Source organism: Lathyrus oleraceus, chromosome 2, assembly GCF_024323335.1.
Source record: "Lathyrus oleraceus cultivar Zhongwan6 chromosome 2, CAAS_Psat_ZW6_1.0, whole genome shotgun sequence".
Lineage (NCBI taxonomy): Eukaryota > Viridiplantae > Streptophyta > Magnoliopsida > Fabales > Fabaceae > Lathyrus > Lathyrus oleraceus.
In genome coordinates, this window is record NC_066580.1 from 74,224,355 (window position 1) to 74,241,938 (window position 17,584).

At 35.2% G+C, this 17,584-nt stretch overlaps 1 protein-coding gene across 1 annotated transcript; it reads right to left on the reverse strand.

Annotated features, from left to right (window-relative positions):
* Window positions 1–12,490: 12,490 nt before the first annotated feature.
* Window positions 12,491–13,129, reverse strand: LOC127121972 (auxin response factor 17-like). The gene has a single exon (XM_051052392.1). The coding sequence runs from the start codon at window positions 13,127–13,129 to the stop codon at window positions 12,491–12,493; it is 639 nt and encodes a 212-aa protein (XP_050908349.1).
* Window positions 13,130–17,584: the final 4,455 nt, after the last annotated feature.

Here is a 17,584-nt window from a genome sequence, read left to right on the forward strand (position 1 = left end):
TGGGGACAATGGTGAATTAACAGTTGGGGAAATCAACAGACACCGGGTGTTGAATATGTTGTCGGGGATGAAAGAGTAATCACACATACTGCTTGGGGAGAACCAATAATGCTCCACACTTAGGGCTTACTGCTTTCAGACCACTGTTGATATTCCTTTTAAATGAAATCGATTGCTTAAAATTAATGCTTTTATATGTTTAAGAAAATATGGTTTTAATTAAAATTTTAATTTTAAAAATGATCATAATAAAATTTAAAACTATTTGGCTGAATTAAATAAGAGTAGAAACAATTGGATAAAATGTCAACTTTATTTAATAGAATGGTAGTCTGTAAATGACAAGCCTCCATAGATCTTTTACAAAAGTTGAAAATGGTAATTTACATGGAAAAGGGCTACATTGAATACAATGATCACTAATCCTTCTACCAACTCTTGATGTCCACTGTGCTCTTGGCCGCTACCGGGGCTCAGAACCCGACAATGTTCTCAATAAATTCTTCAAAACTGAAGATCAACAGGCTGTAGTTACTTTCCATAATCCCTAATTTTTGCATAAATTGCCCCAAGGTGGGGTACTAAATTTATCGGGATAATTCTTTCTATTTCATGTCTCTAACTTTTGCCTGGATCGCCCTTTCGGGTTTTCAATCCACCGAGATGCTCATTTTTTCCTAAGCCGCCCTTTCGGTCTTTCAACTTAGCGAGTTTTTCTTTTCTTTTTTTAGGCGAAGTATTTCTTGACTGCATCTGCGTTCACAGAACGAGTGAACTCTTCACCATCCATAGTTGTAAGAATCAAAGCACCGCCTGAAAAGGCTCCCTTAACAACATATGGGCCTTCATAATTAGGAGTCCATTTGCCCCTAGGATCTGGTTTGAAAGATATAATCTTCTTGAGCCCAAGGTCACCTTCTCTAAACACACGAGGTCTGACCTTCTTATCAAAAGCTTTCTCCATTCTCTACTAATATAACTGACCATGACACATGGCAGTCAACCTCTTCTCTTCAATCAAATTCAACTGATCATACCTGGTCTGACACCATTCAGCCTCAGTCAACTTGGCTTCCATCAAGACACGCAATGATGGGATCTCAACCTCTACGGGGAGCACAACTTCCATACCATATACAAGAGAGAAAGGGGTTGCCCCTGTTGAAGTGCGGATGGATGTACGATACCCGTGCAAAGCAAATGGGAGCATCTCATGCCAATCCTTATACGTTACAACCATCTTCTGAATGATCTTCTTGATGTTCTTGTTTGCAGCTTCAACAACCCCATTCATCTTAGGTATGTAGGGAGAAGAATTATGGTGTGCAATATTGAAGTCTTTGCAAAGAGCTTCCACCATATTATTATTCAAGTTCGATCCATCATTAGTAATGATCTTGCTTGGCACACCATAACGGCATATAATCTGATTCTTAATAAACCTCACAATAACTTGCTTGGTTACATTTGCATACGATGTTGCTTCAACCCATTTTGTGAAGTAGTCAATTGCCACCAGAATGAAACGATGTCCATTTGACACTTTGGGCTCAATCATACCAATCATATCAATTCCCCACATTGAGAAGGGCCATGGGGAGGAAATGACGTTCAACAGTAACCTGCTCGCAACATCTTCTTTGTTATTGCATGTCCAATGGAATGAGTACCAAAGGAACCTTCATGGACCTCAACCATCAATAGGTCTGCTTCGTGTCTATCCATGCATCTGAGCAAAACCATATCGAAGTTTCTCTTGTAAAGTACATCACCATTCAGGTAGAAGTTGTTGGCTAATCTTCTCAAAGTCTTCTTATCTTTCAAAGATTCCCTAGACGGATAAATCTGACTTTGGAGGAAACACTTGATGTTGTAGTACCATGGCTTCTCATCTTTGACTTCTTCAATATAAAACACATGAGCTGGCCTATTAAGACGCATCACAGTCAAATTGGGAACCTCATTCCAATATTTCACTACAATCATTGAAGCCAACGTTACAAGTGCATCTGCCATCCGGTTTTCGTCTCGAGGGATATGATGAAACTCAACCTTCGTAAAGAAAGTTGAAATCCTCATCGCATAATCTCTATATGGTATCAAACCGGGTTGATTCGTCTCCCATTCATCTTTGATCTGATTCAACCAAAGTTGAATCTCCATAGACGTCAAAGTATTTGATTCTGAGATCAATGACCTCTTCAAGCAAACAAACAAACAAGTATATAACAACCTAATATATCACAAAATATGGCCCAAATGGGCAAAGTGAAAATGACATTAAAATAAACTACTTGAATGGTACGAATAAAGGCAAATGAATAAAGCTTAAAAATTAAAGTGCAATAAAAGTAAATGACTTGAAATTAAATGTTAGTTGTTAGTTGATTAGAAGTTAATATTGCTTTTGCTTTGTTTAAGTCATTCTTTGGAGAATACTCAACCCACTTATCACAAACATGGATCCTTGAACCAAGACATCTTCCAAAGGAAGGAAAAAAGGCCAAGTTTCCACACAATACCATGAAAGAGGGGAGACTTACAATCTCACTTACTAGAATGCTATGCCTCTTGTGTCACAAATTTAACGTTATGTTAAGCAATCGTAATTGGACTTATGTAGAAGTCCCAACTATTTGAGACCGTGCAATAGAATTTTGGTGTTAATGCATGTTAGAGACATAGTATAATGGATTATGCTCGTGAAACATACCACACACAAAAAGAATATGCAAAATTGGGGACCTAATCTCATCTATACTTATGTTGATTTTGCAATCAACTAGCCTTAGGATATAGAGATATCATAGATCCATGACATGAATGAATAAAGAAGGGGAATGAGATGAAGAGGGAGGGGGAATGGATTCAACACAAATTGGTCAAAGGAGGACTTTTACCAACTTAAGATCATTCATTCATTTTGGGAGATGGAATGTACATTCCATCAATCCCCTAAATCCAATGATCTTAACCTAACAAAGTCAAATCAACCTTGACCAAGGCCCAACAACACAAGTCAAACTTACCAAATCAATTAAAATGGCTCTACACAATTAATTTGGCATTTAAACAATTAAAAATAATAAAAATATGCATTAAGTTAAATTATGGTTGCTCAATTTCCTAAAACCTCATCAAAACACCAAAGGAATTGCCATGAGATTTATCATAGGTCAAACAAGGTCAAAGGACCTTAGAGAAAAAAATTCATAATTTTTGGAAACTTAAAAGTATTTTTAAACAATTTAAAATATTCACAAAATCAATTAAATTATAAAAAATATTAATAATGATCCAAAAAATAATTTTAATTCAGAAAATGAAAGAGGATTTTATTTAAAAAAATTTGGTGAAACTTTCATGTTTTTTGGATGAATATTAAAATTAATATGAATTAATGAAAATAAAGGAAATAAAATGAAAATCAATTAATCAGAAAAAATATGGACCACTTGATCTCCCTCATTAATTAAGGTGGCAGATCAAGTGGATCCAAACGTGCATTCCACCATGTACACGAGTCAGCGCACCATACAAATGATATTTAAAACTAACGCTCATGATTAAAACATAATGGAATGATCATGTGGCTTTGGACAATCCAGCTCATCACCGGTGCAAAACATCGATCATCTTCTCAGGTGACCTTGGCCGAACTGGTCCACTCATCACCATCACAAAAATGAAAAAGAAGGACATGCTTTCAAAGTAAAAATGGCATTGATCACGAATCTGACCTCAATTCATCCTAACTCCAAGTATATTGAGAGATACATGGAGTTGAAATTTGAGGTACATGATCTGAATTGCTTCGATTTAACCTCAAAGCAACTCAATCTTCTTGCCTACATTGGTAGGACTTAGACAACCAAGGATCCAAGAGAATTTATGAGAATTGAGAGAGAATTGAAGAGAAGAAAAAATCTGGAAAATACCTTCAATGTTGTGTAGAACTCGATTGCTCTTGCTTTGATTCTTGCTTGATCTCACTCAGGAAGCTAGCAGAAGTGGTTTAGAATTGAACCAAAGCTTTGGATCCTTAGTGTTTTGAATCTCCAAACAATGAGATTCAAACTCAATTTTCAAAGAAAATTCTCAGGTTTCTCCCTCCAAATGTGAGGGTTTGAGGTATTGGAGCAAAGCTGGCGCACAAGGGTCCTCAATTCTGATGCTAGAGGCCTCTATTTATAGCTACAACTTGTGATATTTGCACCTTCAAATTCAACTTCCAAATTTGGCAATGGATGATGCATGCTTTCATGGGCATGTACAGGCCCATGAAGTCACACAATTAGGTCCATAACCAAGTGTAATTGAGTCTGAATGCAACTTGGAATGCAAGGCAAATGAGTAAAGTTGTTTGAAGTTTGATCTTTGCCAAATGATGATGACATGTTCAAGCCATGCGCAAACCACTCAAACCTTGTCCAAAATGGATGAAATTGGAATCTTTGGAAAGGATAGACCAAGAGGAACAACTCTTATGTTGAACACTTTTCCATTTGAAGCTTGTATCATGATGAATTTTGAGGTGGAAGTTTGGAAATTTTAACATATCAAAATTTTTTCTAAGTGTCAAGCCATGTGTTCACTTATTCCACCTTGGGTAACTTTTCATGTGAGCTTCAAATGAGAAAAGTGTCTTGATCAACGTTGTAGCTTTTTAAAAATCATTCAATATGGTCACAAATTTGACCTTATTTGGATTTGATATGAATGAGTTATGCTTTTGTGAAGTTGAGAAAAATCACTTGTTCAATGGTATTGGTCCAAAATGACCTATAATGTATCCTCATATCACATGCTCTTAAAAGTTTAATTAACTCTTCCTCCAAACATAAACATTTAATTAGGCATCTTGAATTTGATTTTGCAACTTATAAATCTTTCATATCATAAAAATTGAGCAAGTTATGGCCTTGCGAAGCTGACATCCAAATTAGGGTTTTAGACAAAATGATCTATAATCTTTTACCAAAAAAATTGACTTTCCAAGCAAAACTAGCTCTACACCTCAACATAAAAGTTTTTTGGAATTTCATTTGGAGTAACTTTTATCTTCAAATCATTTTCATATGATAAAAATTGTAGGAGATAGGGTCTAGAGGACCCTAGTTTTGATCAGATGAATTCCTTTGGTCAACCACCATCAACCAACTTGCTAACTTGCAATCCTCTTGACTTTTGGGACTCATGGGAGATCATATATGCATAAGATGATGAATTTTGGAGTATCCCTTGAAATATTTGATCAATTATTGAAGAAGCTTGGTGAAGAAGTTACTCAAGATACCCATATGCACCAGGGTTTCCAAGACAAACCAACTCCACACTCTTGATGATTTGATGATCAAAATTACATATGAAGCTCATGGGGACTCATATATGATGCCTAGAGCCATTATGGATCATTTCTGGGTTGAGCTCTTAGCAATGAGGGTCTTAAACCCTAGATGTGAACTTGATGAATCAAAGGTGATCATGTGCCCTACCTACAAAAGAGTTGGACAAATGCAAAGACATATTTTTGGTATTTTGGTTAGCAAACGATAAAATAACAAGTATGATACAATCAGATAGTGCTTGGTGATCTCTTCCAATACAAACCTAATGAATGAGGGGTAAGGAGGATGCCAATCTATGATCTCAATGCTAATGCATATGATGAGATATCATGAGGGATCTTAGGGTCAAAATTGGGGTCTTACAGGAGGATGCAGAGTAATCGGGTGATTATAAGACCTGTCTTAAAAAAAGACCCCTTATGAACTCTTAAAAGGAAGGGAACCAAACATATTGATATTCGACATCATTTTCTTCGTGATCACGTGCTTCAAGGAGATGTCGAAGTAACTTTTTAGGATAATCACGACCAACTGGACGATATCTTCACAAAACCTTTGGCACGAGAACCGTTCTACAAAATTTAGAGAGAATTGGGAGTTTTGGGTGAAAAAGACATATGATGAATGGTACACAAATTTACTCATATATTTTCACAATTTCATTTGTGTAAATCCTTATATGATATATTTTTTGTTTATATTATATGATCATATGATGCTTATATATGTCCTCTATATGTTAAATATGTGTATTGATCCTTAAATATGTGCATATCTGAGTTGCAAAGCCACTATTTTAAACATTTTTCAAAAACTCCCTTCATGTAACCGATTACATAGTTCAGGTAACCGGTTACATCGTTACGAGAATCACTTCTTGGTTACTGTAAGACCCCAATTTTGACCCTAAGATCCCTCATGTCATCTCATCATTTGCATTGGCTTTGAGATCACACCTTGGTATTCCCTTATCCCTCATTCATTGGGAGATATCACCAAGCACATTTTATTGTATCATACTTTATTTTCCTTTTTTAACTAACCCAAATACCAAAAATATGTCTAGTATGACCTTGTTTCTTTTGTAGGTAGTATGTGTGTCCACCTGTGCCCTATCAAGCTCATATCTATGGTTTGAGACCCTCAATGCAAGAGATCAGTCAATTAAAGGTTCACCATGGTTCTAAGAATCATATATGGATCCCCATGTACTTTATTTGTCAATTTGATCAAGAATTCATCAAGAGTTTGGAGCTTGTTTTCCTTGGAAGCCCTAATTCATCTAGGTATCTTGTGTGACTTCCTCAGCAAGTTTCTTCATCAATTGGTCAAATATTTCAAGGGATACTTTATTATACATCACCTTATGCATATATGATCCTCCGTGAGCCCCAGAGAGCAAAATAACTTCAAGTTTGCAAGTTGGTTCAAAGAGGTTGACCAGAGAAAGTCAACTGGTCAAATATGGGGTTCCCTAGACCCTATCTCCTACAATTTTTGTCATATGAAAATGATTACAAGAGAAATGTTACTCTTTAGTATATTATAAACAACTTTAATGTTGGCATCAAGAGCTAAGTTTTCTTGTAAAGTCATTTTTTATGGTGATAGAGTATAGCTCATTTTGTCTATGCCCTAGATAGAAGGTCAACTTCCAAGAACTATAACTTGCTCAATTTTTATGATATGAACACCATCCAAGTTTCATGATTAATTTCAAGATGTCTTCTCCAACTTTTATTCTTTTAGAAATTTCAAAATCTACTTACAAGGGCATGTACAAATAGGAAACACTATAGGTCATTTTGGGGCATCATCATTGAACAAGCAATTTTCCTCAACTTCTAAAATCCATAACTCCCTAATGAAAGATTCAAATGGTGTCAAATTTGTGACCAAATAGAAAAGGAATGAAAGAGTACAACTTTGAAGAAGGAAACATTTAAACTTTAAGCTCATAGAAAAAGTTATTCAAGATGGAAAAAGTGGTCATTTGACTTTTAACTTAGAAAATTTTCAACTATGTTTGATTTCTCCAACTTCCACCTTGAAATTCTTCATGATCCAAGCTCCAAATGGAAAAAGTTTCAACATAAAAGTTTCTCCTCTTCATGTTACCTTTCCAAAGAGTCCAAGATCATGGAATTGGAGTATTTTTTGAGTGACTTGCACATGGGTGTAATGCATGGCCCCATTTGGAAGATTTTCATGACCAATTTTCATTTTCCATTGCATGGCCTCATGTTAAGGTTTCAGCATCAATTGTACATGATTTTGGACTCATTTTAATCATTATTTAGGCCTTGTGCACTCCCATTAAAGCATGCACCATGCATTGCTATTTTTGGCAAAATTTTGTAATGGTGTGGAAAGTAATTGATAGCCTATAAATACACGGTCCTTGAGCTTAAAATAAGGATCCTCTTGCCCAAGCTTTGCCCCGCATCTTCCCTAACCTCCATTGAAAGGATAAACTTGGGGATTTCTCTTGAAATCGAGTTTCAATTCTCATTCTATTTTGGAATTGAAACTCCAAGAATCCAAGCCCTCTGATCATCCATTTCACTTCTTGCAAGTTGTTAGAGGCAAGCCAAGACAAATTGGAAGCAAGATCAAGCTCAATTGAAGCAAACCGTAGGTGGATTTTCTGGATTTTCTCTTCTTCGATTCTCCCTCAAATGTCCACTATTTTGCTTGTTCTTTGGTTGTCTGAAAACCTACCAATGTAGGCAACAAGATTGAGTGGCTTTGAGGTTAAATCGATGCAACTCAGTTAATACTCCTTAATTTTCAATTCCATGTATCTTTCAATATAATGAGAATTGGAAAATTCTGAGGGTATATTTGGATTCCTGACGATTTTTTCTTTAAAATAGTGTATGCAACTTTTATTTTCATGCAAGCTGGTGGTGGACCAGTCCGGTGAGATCCACCGGGAAGATGACCGGAGCCCTAGCTCTAGCGGTGTGGTGGCAAGGTCCTATCCATCAGATCATCTCTCCATGTTTTAATCTCAGCCTTTGGTTTGCATTACCATTGTTCCAGCGTGTTGCCTTGGTTGTATGGTAGACACCACACGCGTGGCCATCAGATCTGTCACCTCAATTAATGAGGGAGATCTGATGGCCCCTGTTTTTTTTTTTTGCTTTTTATTTTATTTTCTTATTTTCTTTTAATTGCTCCTATTTTATTTAATTCATATTAAATCCATTTTTAATTCAAAAAAATATGGTACTTTCACCAAAAATCTTTAAATATTTTCCTCTTCCATATTTTGAATTAAAATTATTTTTTGGATTAATTTTGATATTTTTTGTGAATTAAATGATTTTGGACTTGTTTTTAAATATTTTAAAATACTTCTGACTTTCCAAAAATTCTCACATTTTTCGTCTAAGGTCCTTTGGCCTTCTTTGACCTAGAATAAATCCTTTGACCATTTATTTGGTAATTTGAAGGGATTTGAAGTTTTTACTTTTGAAAATTGCATTTTAATTCATTTTTAATTGTGCCTGCAATCTACAAACTTGATCACCTTCTTGACTTTTTCATCCAACTTGGTAAACCAATTTTTATTATCAGTCATGTGGTTACTGCATCCTAAATCCAGATACCACATATTAGTTTAGTTATTATTCATCTAAGTATTTTCCATGAGTAACATATCATTAGAGTTGTTTTCTCTAGCATGTGCATATTGCACTTCACCATCATCTTTTTCTATAGATTCTTTCTTTCTTTGAAAGTCTCTAGCATAATGACCAAATCCTTGACAGTTGTAACACTACACCTCCTTCACGTCAACTTTCTTCCCCGAATACTTGTTGCCCATAACTTTCTTGATTGAATCAAAGTGATTCTTTGAGTTCTTTCTTGACTTATCATCATTAGCATGATTTTTTCTCAGCTTTAACTTTTCTTTCCCAAACATCTTAGTGAATCTGGCTTGCATTGCCTGTTCAACGACTTTCTCCCTCACTGAGTTCCTCTTCTCCAGTCTCATCTCATGAGCCTCCAATGAAGCTTGAAGTACTTCCACCTTCATCACAGATAGGTTCTTAGACTATTCAATGGGCACTACTATGTAATCAAAGTCTGCAGTCATAAATCTCAATACATTTCTCATTCTTCTGCAGATTAGTGATTGATTCACCATTCACCTTCATCTAGTTTGTTAGTGATACTATATGCGTAAAGAATTCTGAAACTGACTCATCTTCATTCATTTGAGTCATCTTAATTGCTTTATTACCATTTGTAACTTCACTGACTTCAACTTTTCATTTCCTCCGTACAAGTTCTTTAACTTATCCCACACTCCTTTTGTTGTTTCTTCTTTAATGATCTTCTCAAACACAATATGATCCAATGCAGGTACTTCATCATTCATGGTTTCAGCCACATCTTGAAATCTGAAGACGACATTCATCTGCGCAATCCGCCTCTTGTAGTTCTCCCCTTTGAAAACCGGTAGATGATTGTGTTGATTTTGTGTTTCTGCTTGCCCTTACAGATTCTCTCAGAATCGCAATGAGGCTTGTTGATACCAATTTGTTGGAACTGGCGGAACAATTAGGATTTCCCGAAGAAAAAGATAGAAAGGAGAAAAATATTATTGAGTAAAACTAAAGTGATTACATAATGAAGTGTTATTGAAAACAACAAAGGTATGTCTATATATATATATATATATATATATATATATATATATATATATATATATATATATATATATATATATATATATATATGCAACCAAGGCCCAAGTCTAAAACATAGAACCTAAACCCAAAATATACAATTTTTTTGGCTTTAATACAATAACCATGTGTTGTATTCGATAAATTCGAATACATTTGACTTACTATTTTGACTAGTTACTTCGATACAATCGAATACTAACTTTTTACAAAATAATGAACTACAACTTATAATACTACAAACACTCACCGAAAGTTAATCCTTAATTAAATATGTTTGCTTTTTGACTATTACTTGATTAAAATCACAATCCTCATAGATATTGATCAACCATAAGTAATTGTTAATCTCAATTTTTTATGTAGATTCAAATTTGTATTTAAAAAATCCAAGTCTAAGCTAATATAGTTACAACCTAATCCGAATACATTTCAATAATATATATGAGATTTCAATAGCAATTTACTTACTCCAATTTGGACTAAAAGGTAATAAAAGATGATCTTCTGCAAATCATAAATAATGAATGACTAATAGGAAATGAAAACCATATCATGGTAGAGAAACAAAATAGAAAGTTACAAAGTATTCATGCTGATGTGCTGGTGAATTCTCATCAATTAGAAATAAACTCGGTTCTGAATTCTATTCCCATTTACACATTATTCTTCTCCGAGGCCCCGGGTAAAGTTTTGAGTGAGACTCGTAGAATTTTGGGTAAATTCCTGTGGTGAGGTTTAGAGGATAAGAGAGTTATCTATTGGGTGAGTTAGGAGCAAGTTTGTAAATCGAAAGAAGAAGGAGGGCTTAGGATTATCAACCTTGAAGTCTTCAATAAAGCTTTACTCATGAAGAGGAAATTGAGGATTGTTAATGATAAGTGTGCTATTTGGAGAGGCTTGATCAATCATAGATACAAAAATCCAGAAGGGAAGGTGTTTATTAGCAACAAAAGTGTGATTAGCCATGGTGATTCTATATCGTGGAGAGATCTTATTTTGGTGGATTCCCTTGAGTTTGATAACTGTAATTGTTTTTCAGGAAATACTCTGTGCAGGGTCACGGACGGTAAGAGTACAACTTTCTGGTTTAGCAGGTGGGCAGGAAACTAGACGCTGAAGTAGGCGTTCCATGAGTCATTTGTAGTGGCTGCAGAACCGTTCTATAGTGTAGCAGATGTTGGGCAGTGGGAGCATGGTCATTGGTCTTGGTACACACAAGATTTGAGGTTGTTTAACAATGAAGGAGTTAATTGGTTAGGGGAGATTTTGCAGGATTGGATACCAGATAACATTTTTGTTCAGGATGTTGCTTGATGTTTTCGATTGGATTCCAGAGAAGGATCACTTTTTTTCTATTTATTCTGCTTATGTTGATCTGATGTCCAAATTTTCAGTTATTCCTTTATCGGTTGAGGTGCGAAATACAGTCAATGCAATATGGAAAATTTCGGCCCCGTCGAACGTCTTGTTGTTTGGTTGGCGTTGGATCCTGAATAGACTATCCACAAGAGATCAACTGGCGAAGAGGAAAATTTTGTTTGATAACAGAGATAAGTGCTACGTTATTTGCTTTATGATTGATGAATCGAAACAACATGTTTTCGGTAATTGTGATTTCAGTAGGAGAATTTGTCATTGTTTCCTTTCAAGTTTCATTTTTTAAAGGTGGAGGAGGTACGTAGATTGGTTAGTGTTATCTAGTCGACGGTTGTTTGGAATATTTGGATGGTGCGTAACGGGGTTTTGTTCAAAGGAAATGTTCTGAAGTTTGATGAGTGTTGGTCGAGAGTAAAGATCTCATCTTGGGATTGGCTTAGTGTTGCGAATAGCTTCTCTTTTTCGTTTAGTTTTTTTTTATTGACACTCCTCTCTACTGTCTTGTTTATTATCAACTGGTTGATTTGGTTACTTGTAAGGTTTTGGAGTACAGCCTTCTACTTGTTTTTTCTCTTTTTTTTTGAATGAAATCATTGCTTATTAAAAATAAAATAATTAGGAACTCTACACTATGCAAGTTTAATGCCACATTTTAATCTCCTATTGATTGAGTTACAAACCTTCCAAAGCCTCAATTTATTTTCTATGATAAGAACGTAAAATTATACCAAATGAAGATGGTTTGTGAATTACCGATTAAAGGAAAACTAAAAAAATTAAGTGATTTGGCAATAAAAGAAGCTATGGTATTCTTTCCAAACTTTGTTTCTACAAAGTCAAATAATTGGATGTGGCATGGCGCTTGATATGTGAACATAGCCCTGCATTACTTTAATTTCAATCAAATCTCTAAATTTAAACCATATTTCAATTTTGAAACCTATGAAATACAAAAGTTTTGTATATTGTTATTATAAATAAATAAAAAATACTGAAGACATGAGATAATTTGTAGAGCAAGATTTTTTCTCAACTGATTTGACATTATTTTCAAACTTCATTTCACTTCTCACGACCATCAACTGGGTTAATAGGAGAATCATCCAAACTTTTTTTTAGATAGGCGCATGATCTCTGACCAAATAATATTATAAAATGAGGTCTAGATTTTTCAGTCTTAGAGTTGTGGATAGCAGTTAAATTTTCTCCAAAGGAGTTCAAAATACTATGGTTATCAGATTTATGACTTGCCCTTCCATTGAAACCATCAACTTTATCTCCCACCACAAAATCAAAACCATCAACCGTGGGATATAACACAACCTCAAATGGTGTGTTCTTCCCGACCAATTCTACTGCATTCATAAATGTCTTTTCTGTTATTTTAATAGCGGCAACAAACATATTTTTCCGACGGATTCCAACAAATATCTTTACAACTGAGTTTTTAATGAAAACAATGGTATCCCCGCTGACGAGTTGCTTCTCGTCAACAAATGCACTCCAGCCGGTGGTGAACAGGTATCGCTTGGGATTCCCGCGATAGACGAGGCAAAAGGTCCATACAACACAGCAAACATCTGTGACTGAGAGTTGTTGAGACGGAAATGGAGTTGCCAAGTCAAGAGGCGGAAAGATGGATTTGGCACAGGCCCGAGGTACAGAGAATGCATCTCCATTGTTAGCATCAGAATTAGTCATGAGTTTTAGTGAATTTTTAAGTATACATGAGTTTTATTTGAGTATCAAGAATGTTTTTAAATAAAAATTATTTATAATTAATTATAAAAAAAATATATGATGTTCGATAACTGAATAATGGGTATGTATGTAGTATAAATTAAGATTATCCGAGTGTTTATCATTTTTATTTAATTGCTTATAACTAAATCATTATTATTAACATTATAATAATCCTATTATTAATTAGATTATTTTTTTAATATTAATAAATATTATAACAACCTTTTTCATAATTTTTTTTTATTGAGCATACTTTTTTTATAGAAGTTCTTTTATCCTATTGACAATTTATGCGCCGTATATCTTTAAAAAGAACATAATCTTTAGGGTATTTGTTTCGAGTTATAAAATAGTATTTTTTGGAATCATATTTCCGAGATTATTATTTTCAAAAATAATATTCCTATGCATGTGTATGTCCAAATATTATATTTTCAAGGAATGCCTACGAATTTAATTTAATTAAAAAATTATTAAAAAAAATAAAAAAAATATGTGAGTATTAGTGAGAAGTTAGAGTTAGTTGGATTTTATTCCCATAGGAATTATGGATTCTCACACTTTAACATGAGAATAATTAAAGAAAAAATTATGTGTAAAATAATTTTTTTGGGAATAAAGATTACCAAGGAACAATTTTTAAAAACTTGAACCAAATTTGAGATTATTGCATTTCCAATATCATATTCGAGGAAATGTTATTTTATAACTTGAAACAAACACACCTTAAATCTTTTGTGATATTATGATATGCCATATAGATACATTAAGGAGAGATAATAGATAAATATGGTCATGATAATTTTGAATTGCCGCATCACTCGATCCATTACATATTGAATGTTATTTGGATATTTGGAATAATATTGTAGAAATTTAAAACGAAGGATATCAAGAGTTTAGGGTTTACTGAATATAAAAATGGGTTTAAAATTCAAATAAGAACAATAATACCCTTAAATATAAAATTTTGTTAAACCAACTCTATAGGAACGACAATGAGTATCCAACACTACGCCAAAAACTGGAATAGACAGCGCCCCTTAGAGGGCGCTTTATTACAAAAGCGCACTCTAAAGTGAAGAGAAAAAATAAGGAGCATACTACTAGAATAGACAGCGCACTTTAGAGGGCGCTTTTGTAACAAAACGCACTCTAAAGTGAAGCGAAAAAATAATGAGGAAATGGAGGGACACCAATAGAGGACGCTTTATTGAAAGCGCCCTCTAAGGGTAACCTTAGAGGGCGCTTCTAAAAAAGCGCTCTCTAAGTCCATGTACATTTCCAGTTTATAAGGCGCTTTTGGAAAGCCTTAGAGAGCGCTTTTAGAAGCGCCCTCTTAGGCCCCCTTTAGAGGGCGCTTTTGTAACAAAGCGCCCTCTAAAGTGAAGCCAAAAAAAAATAATGAGGAAATGGAGGGACAACAATAGAGGGCGCTTTAGTGAAAGCGCCCTCTAAGGTTACCCTTAGAGGGCGCTTTTAAAAAAGCGCTCTCTAAGTCCATGTACATTTCCAGTTTAGAAGGCGCTTTTGGAAAGCCTTAGAGAGCGCTTTCAGAAGCGCCCTCTTAGGCCCCCTTTAGAGGGCGCTTTTTTTACAAAAGCGCCCTCTAAGGTCCCCTTTAGTAAACATTAAAATTATAACATATATTGCATGTCTCTTTATTTTCCTTCTCTACAAGCTATTTCGTTTACGTAACTGGGTTTTCTCTCTACTGCGTCCACCGTCTACTGCGATTACTCTCGTCCTCCGTTCGTTCTCCCTCCCTCACCGTCGTCGTCGCCGTCGCCTTTTTCTGCTGCTGCGTTCACGTTCACGTCCACCGTCACTGTTCACTTTCTTCTCCATCGTTACCGTCACCTTGAAGGTATTTCTCTTCTCCATCTTTACCGTTCACTTTCTTCATGTGTTTGATTAGGGCATTTTCTAAACTTAGTTTTACATTTTGTGCATTATGTTGATTAATGTTGTTTAGGGCAAACTGAGTTTTTTATTTCTGATTGAAAACTGATATATTTGAAGTGTGTTTGAACTTGTGCTTGGAAGTTTGATGATTATGGATGCAAGTTTGTTCATGTTCCAAACACCATAAGTTTGCATTGGTCTTTTGCATGCAGTAGGTGTGTGTGAGTTTGTATTCAATAATGATAAAAAAAAAGAGTTTAGATTGTTGTAACATGAGAGAAATGGAAGGTATATGAATGTGTTGACGTATTGAATCATTGTCTTACTTGGGTCTTATTGAATCATTTCTATATTACAGATAAAATGGCTAACCAAGACGATACCCATGCCGCGAATGAATCACGTAATAATGTTGAAAAAGAAATCAAACGAGGATTGACTGTTATGAAGTCCATCATTCGTGCAAGAGACAAGGGTGTAAAATTTGAAGTACATTGGAGTGCTGAAGACCAACTAATTGAGCCTAACGGTTCAATGTTGGCAAGTTACATTGGTTTCCTTGTTCGACAACATATTCCGATTACATGTGATAATTGGAGAAGTCCGGACTTGAAGGTTGGCAAGGAAAAAATATGGTCGGAGATACAGGTACTTACCATATATTGTTATATGTTTTTTTTGTTGACTATTTGTTAACCATATATTGTTATAATATTACTTTATAATAACACACTCCATTTGTATGTTTTTTAGAGATCCTTTCACATCGATGAAAGCCGGCAAAAATATTGTATTCAATTGGCCGGAAAAATACTCCGAGGATTTCGATCCTTTTTGTGCAACAAATTTCTCAAGGATGAGGAAGGAAAATTTGTTGAAGGAGAACGGCCAATGAAGTATGCCGAGATTATTTCAGCCGATGAATGGGATAACTTTGTCGCCAAACGAAGAAACGAAAAATTCCATGTAATGTCTATTAATTATGGTATTATACAATTGTTAAGTTACTTGGTTCTAATATGCCTTAAACTTTTTTATCCAGGAAGTAAGCGACAAAAATAGGAAAAGGGCATCAAAACCCGCGTATCCGTACAAAAAAGGGCGTACGGGTTATGCACGGTTACAATAAAGAATTGTGAGTATATTCAAATGCTATGAGCTTATACATTGTCACAATATGTTATAATTGATGATCTTATAATCTAATTCAATGTGTAGCTAGCCGAGGAGAAAAGTGACGCAACATCTCTTCCGGAGCACGTATTATGGAAGGCTGCTCGGGTTGGGAAGGATGGGGCTGTCGTTGAAGCGGTCCAAAATGTTTATGACGAATGTGTAAGTATATGTAACATTATTTCTTTAATTATATCGAAAATTTTGTTAGACATATAATTCAATTTTAATCTCCTCTAATAATATTTCAGGAGACTTTATCCCAAACCGTACCTTCAACCGAGGTCCAGGATTGCAGGAGCGTACTTAGTCGAGTACTAAATGTTCCTGAGTATTCCGGTCGTGTGAGGGGTAAGGGTTTTGGTGTGACTCCGTCGTCATTTTATAAAAAACCAAAAACAAAAAATCCTACCAACAAAGAGGTGATGGAGACCTTGGCGGAGTTAAGGGCACAAGTACTCCAACTGCAAATCGAGAATGCAAGGTATAGAGAGGAAAGGTGCGCCTCCGAGGCAAAAGATACTAGTGACCGAGCTAGTATCAATTATCAACCGAAATTTCCCGAGGTAATTATATATGTTATTATGAAATTAAAATAGCACTTTTTTACTTGACACATATACAAGTTAACAATAACATTTATTATTGGTTTAGGGCATTTCACCTTGTCAACTGTATCTATCGTCACCAACTTATCGCATGGTTGGCAAGGGAAAAGTGCACAATACTTCGGGTGAATTACTTCACCATAATCCCCTCCCGGTGGGATTTATGAAAGTTTTGGTTGACCTCGTATTAGATACGGACGCCCGTCTACCATTACCTGACGTTGTTTCAGAGACAACGTTGATGCGAGATGCAGTCGGATCCTTTGTTGGTTGGCCGTCAGATCTAATTTTCCCTGATGCCGAGGTATATATGTTCTAAATGATTATGAATATTTAGTATTCACATTTCAATTCAGCTACAATTATGATATTTAATCAATTATATGGTAATGTTAGACTCCTACAAGACCCACACATAAAGTTGGTAAAGGGATTTCAAGACGCATCGAGTCGGTTGCATCTCAAAAAGAGGTACAAATATATATACCCATTGAATTATATACGCAACGATTCTGTTGCATCACAAAAAGTCATGATTTATTTTATATGAATTCTTAGGTTCCCGGTCGAGAGTTGAAAAGCGCTGCTAAGGATATTCCAACGACGTCCGGGACAAAATCTCAAATTATGATGCGTCTTGAGAAAATGGTGGAGGAGTCCGATATTATGCATGGGGCCATTCGTACTATAAATTTTGATGAAGGTGTTTTCGGAGCTGCTCATTTCG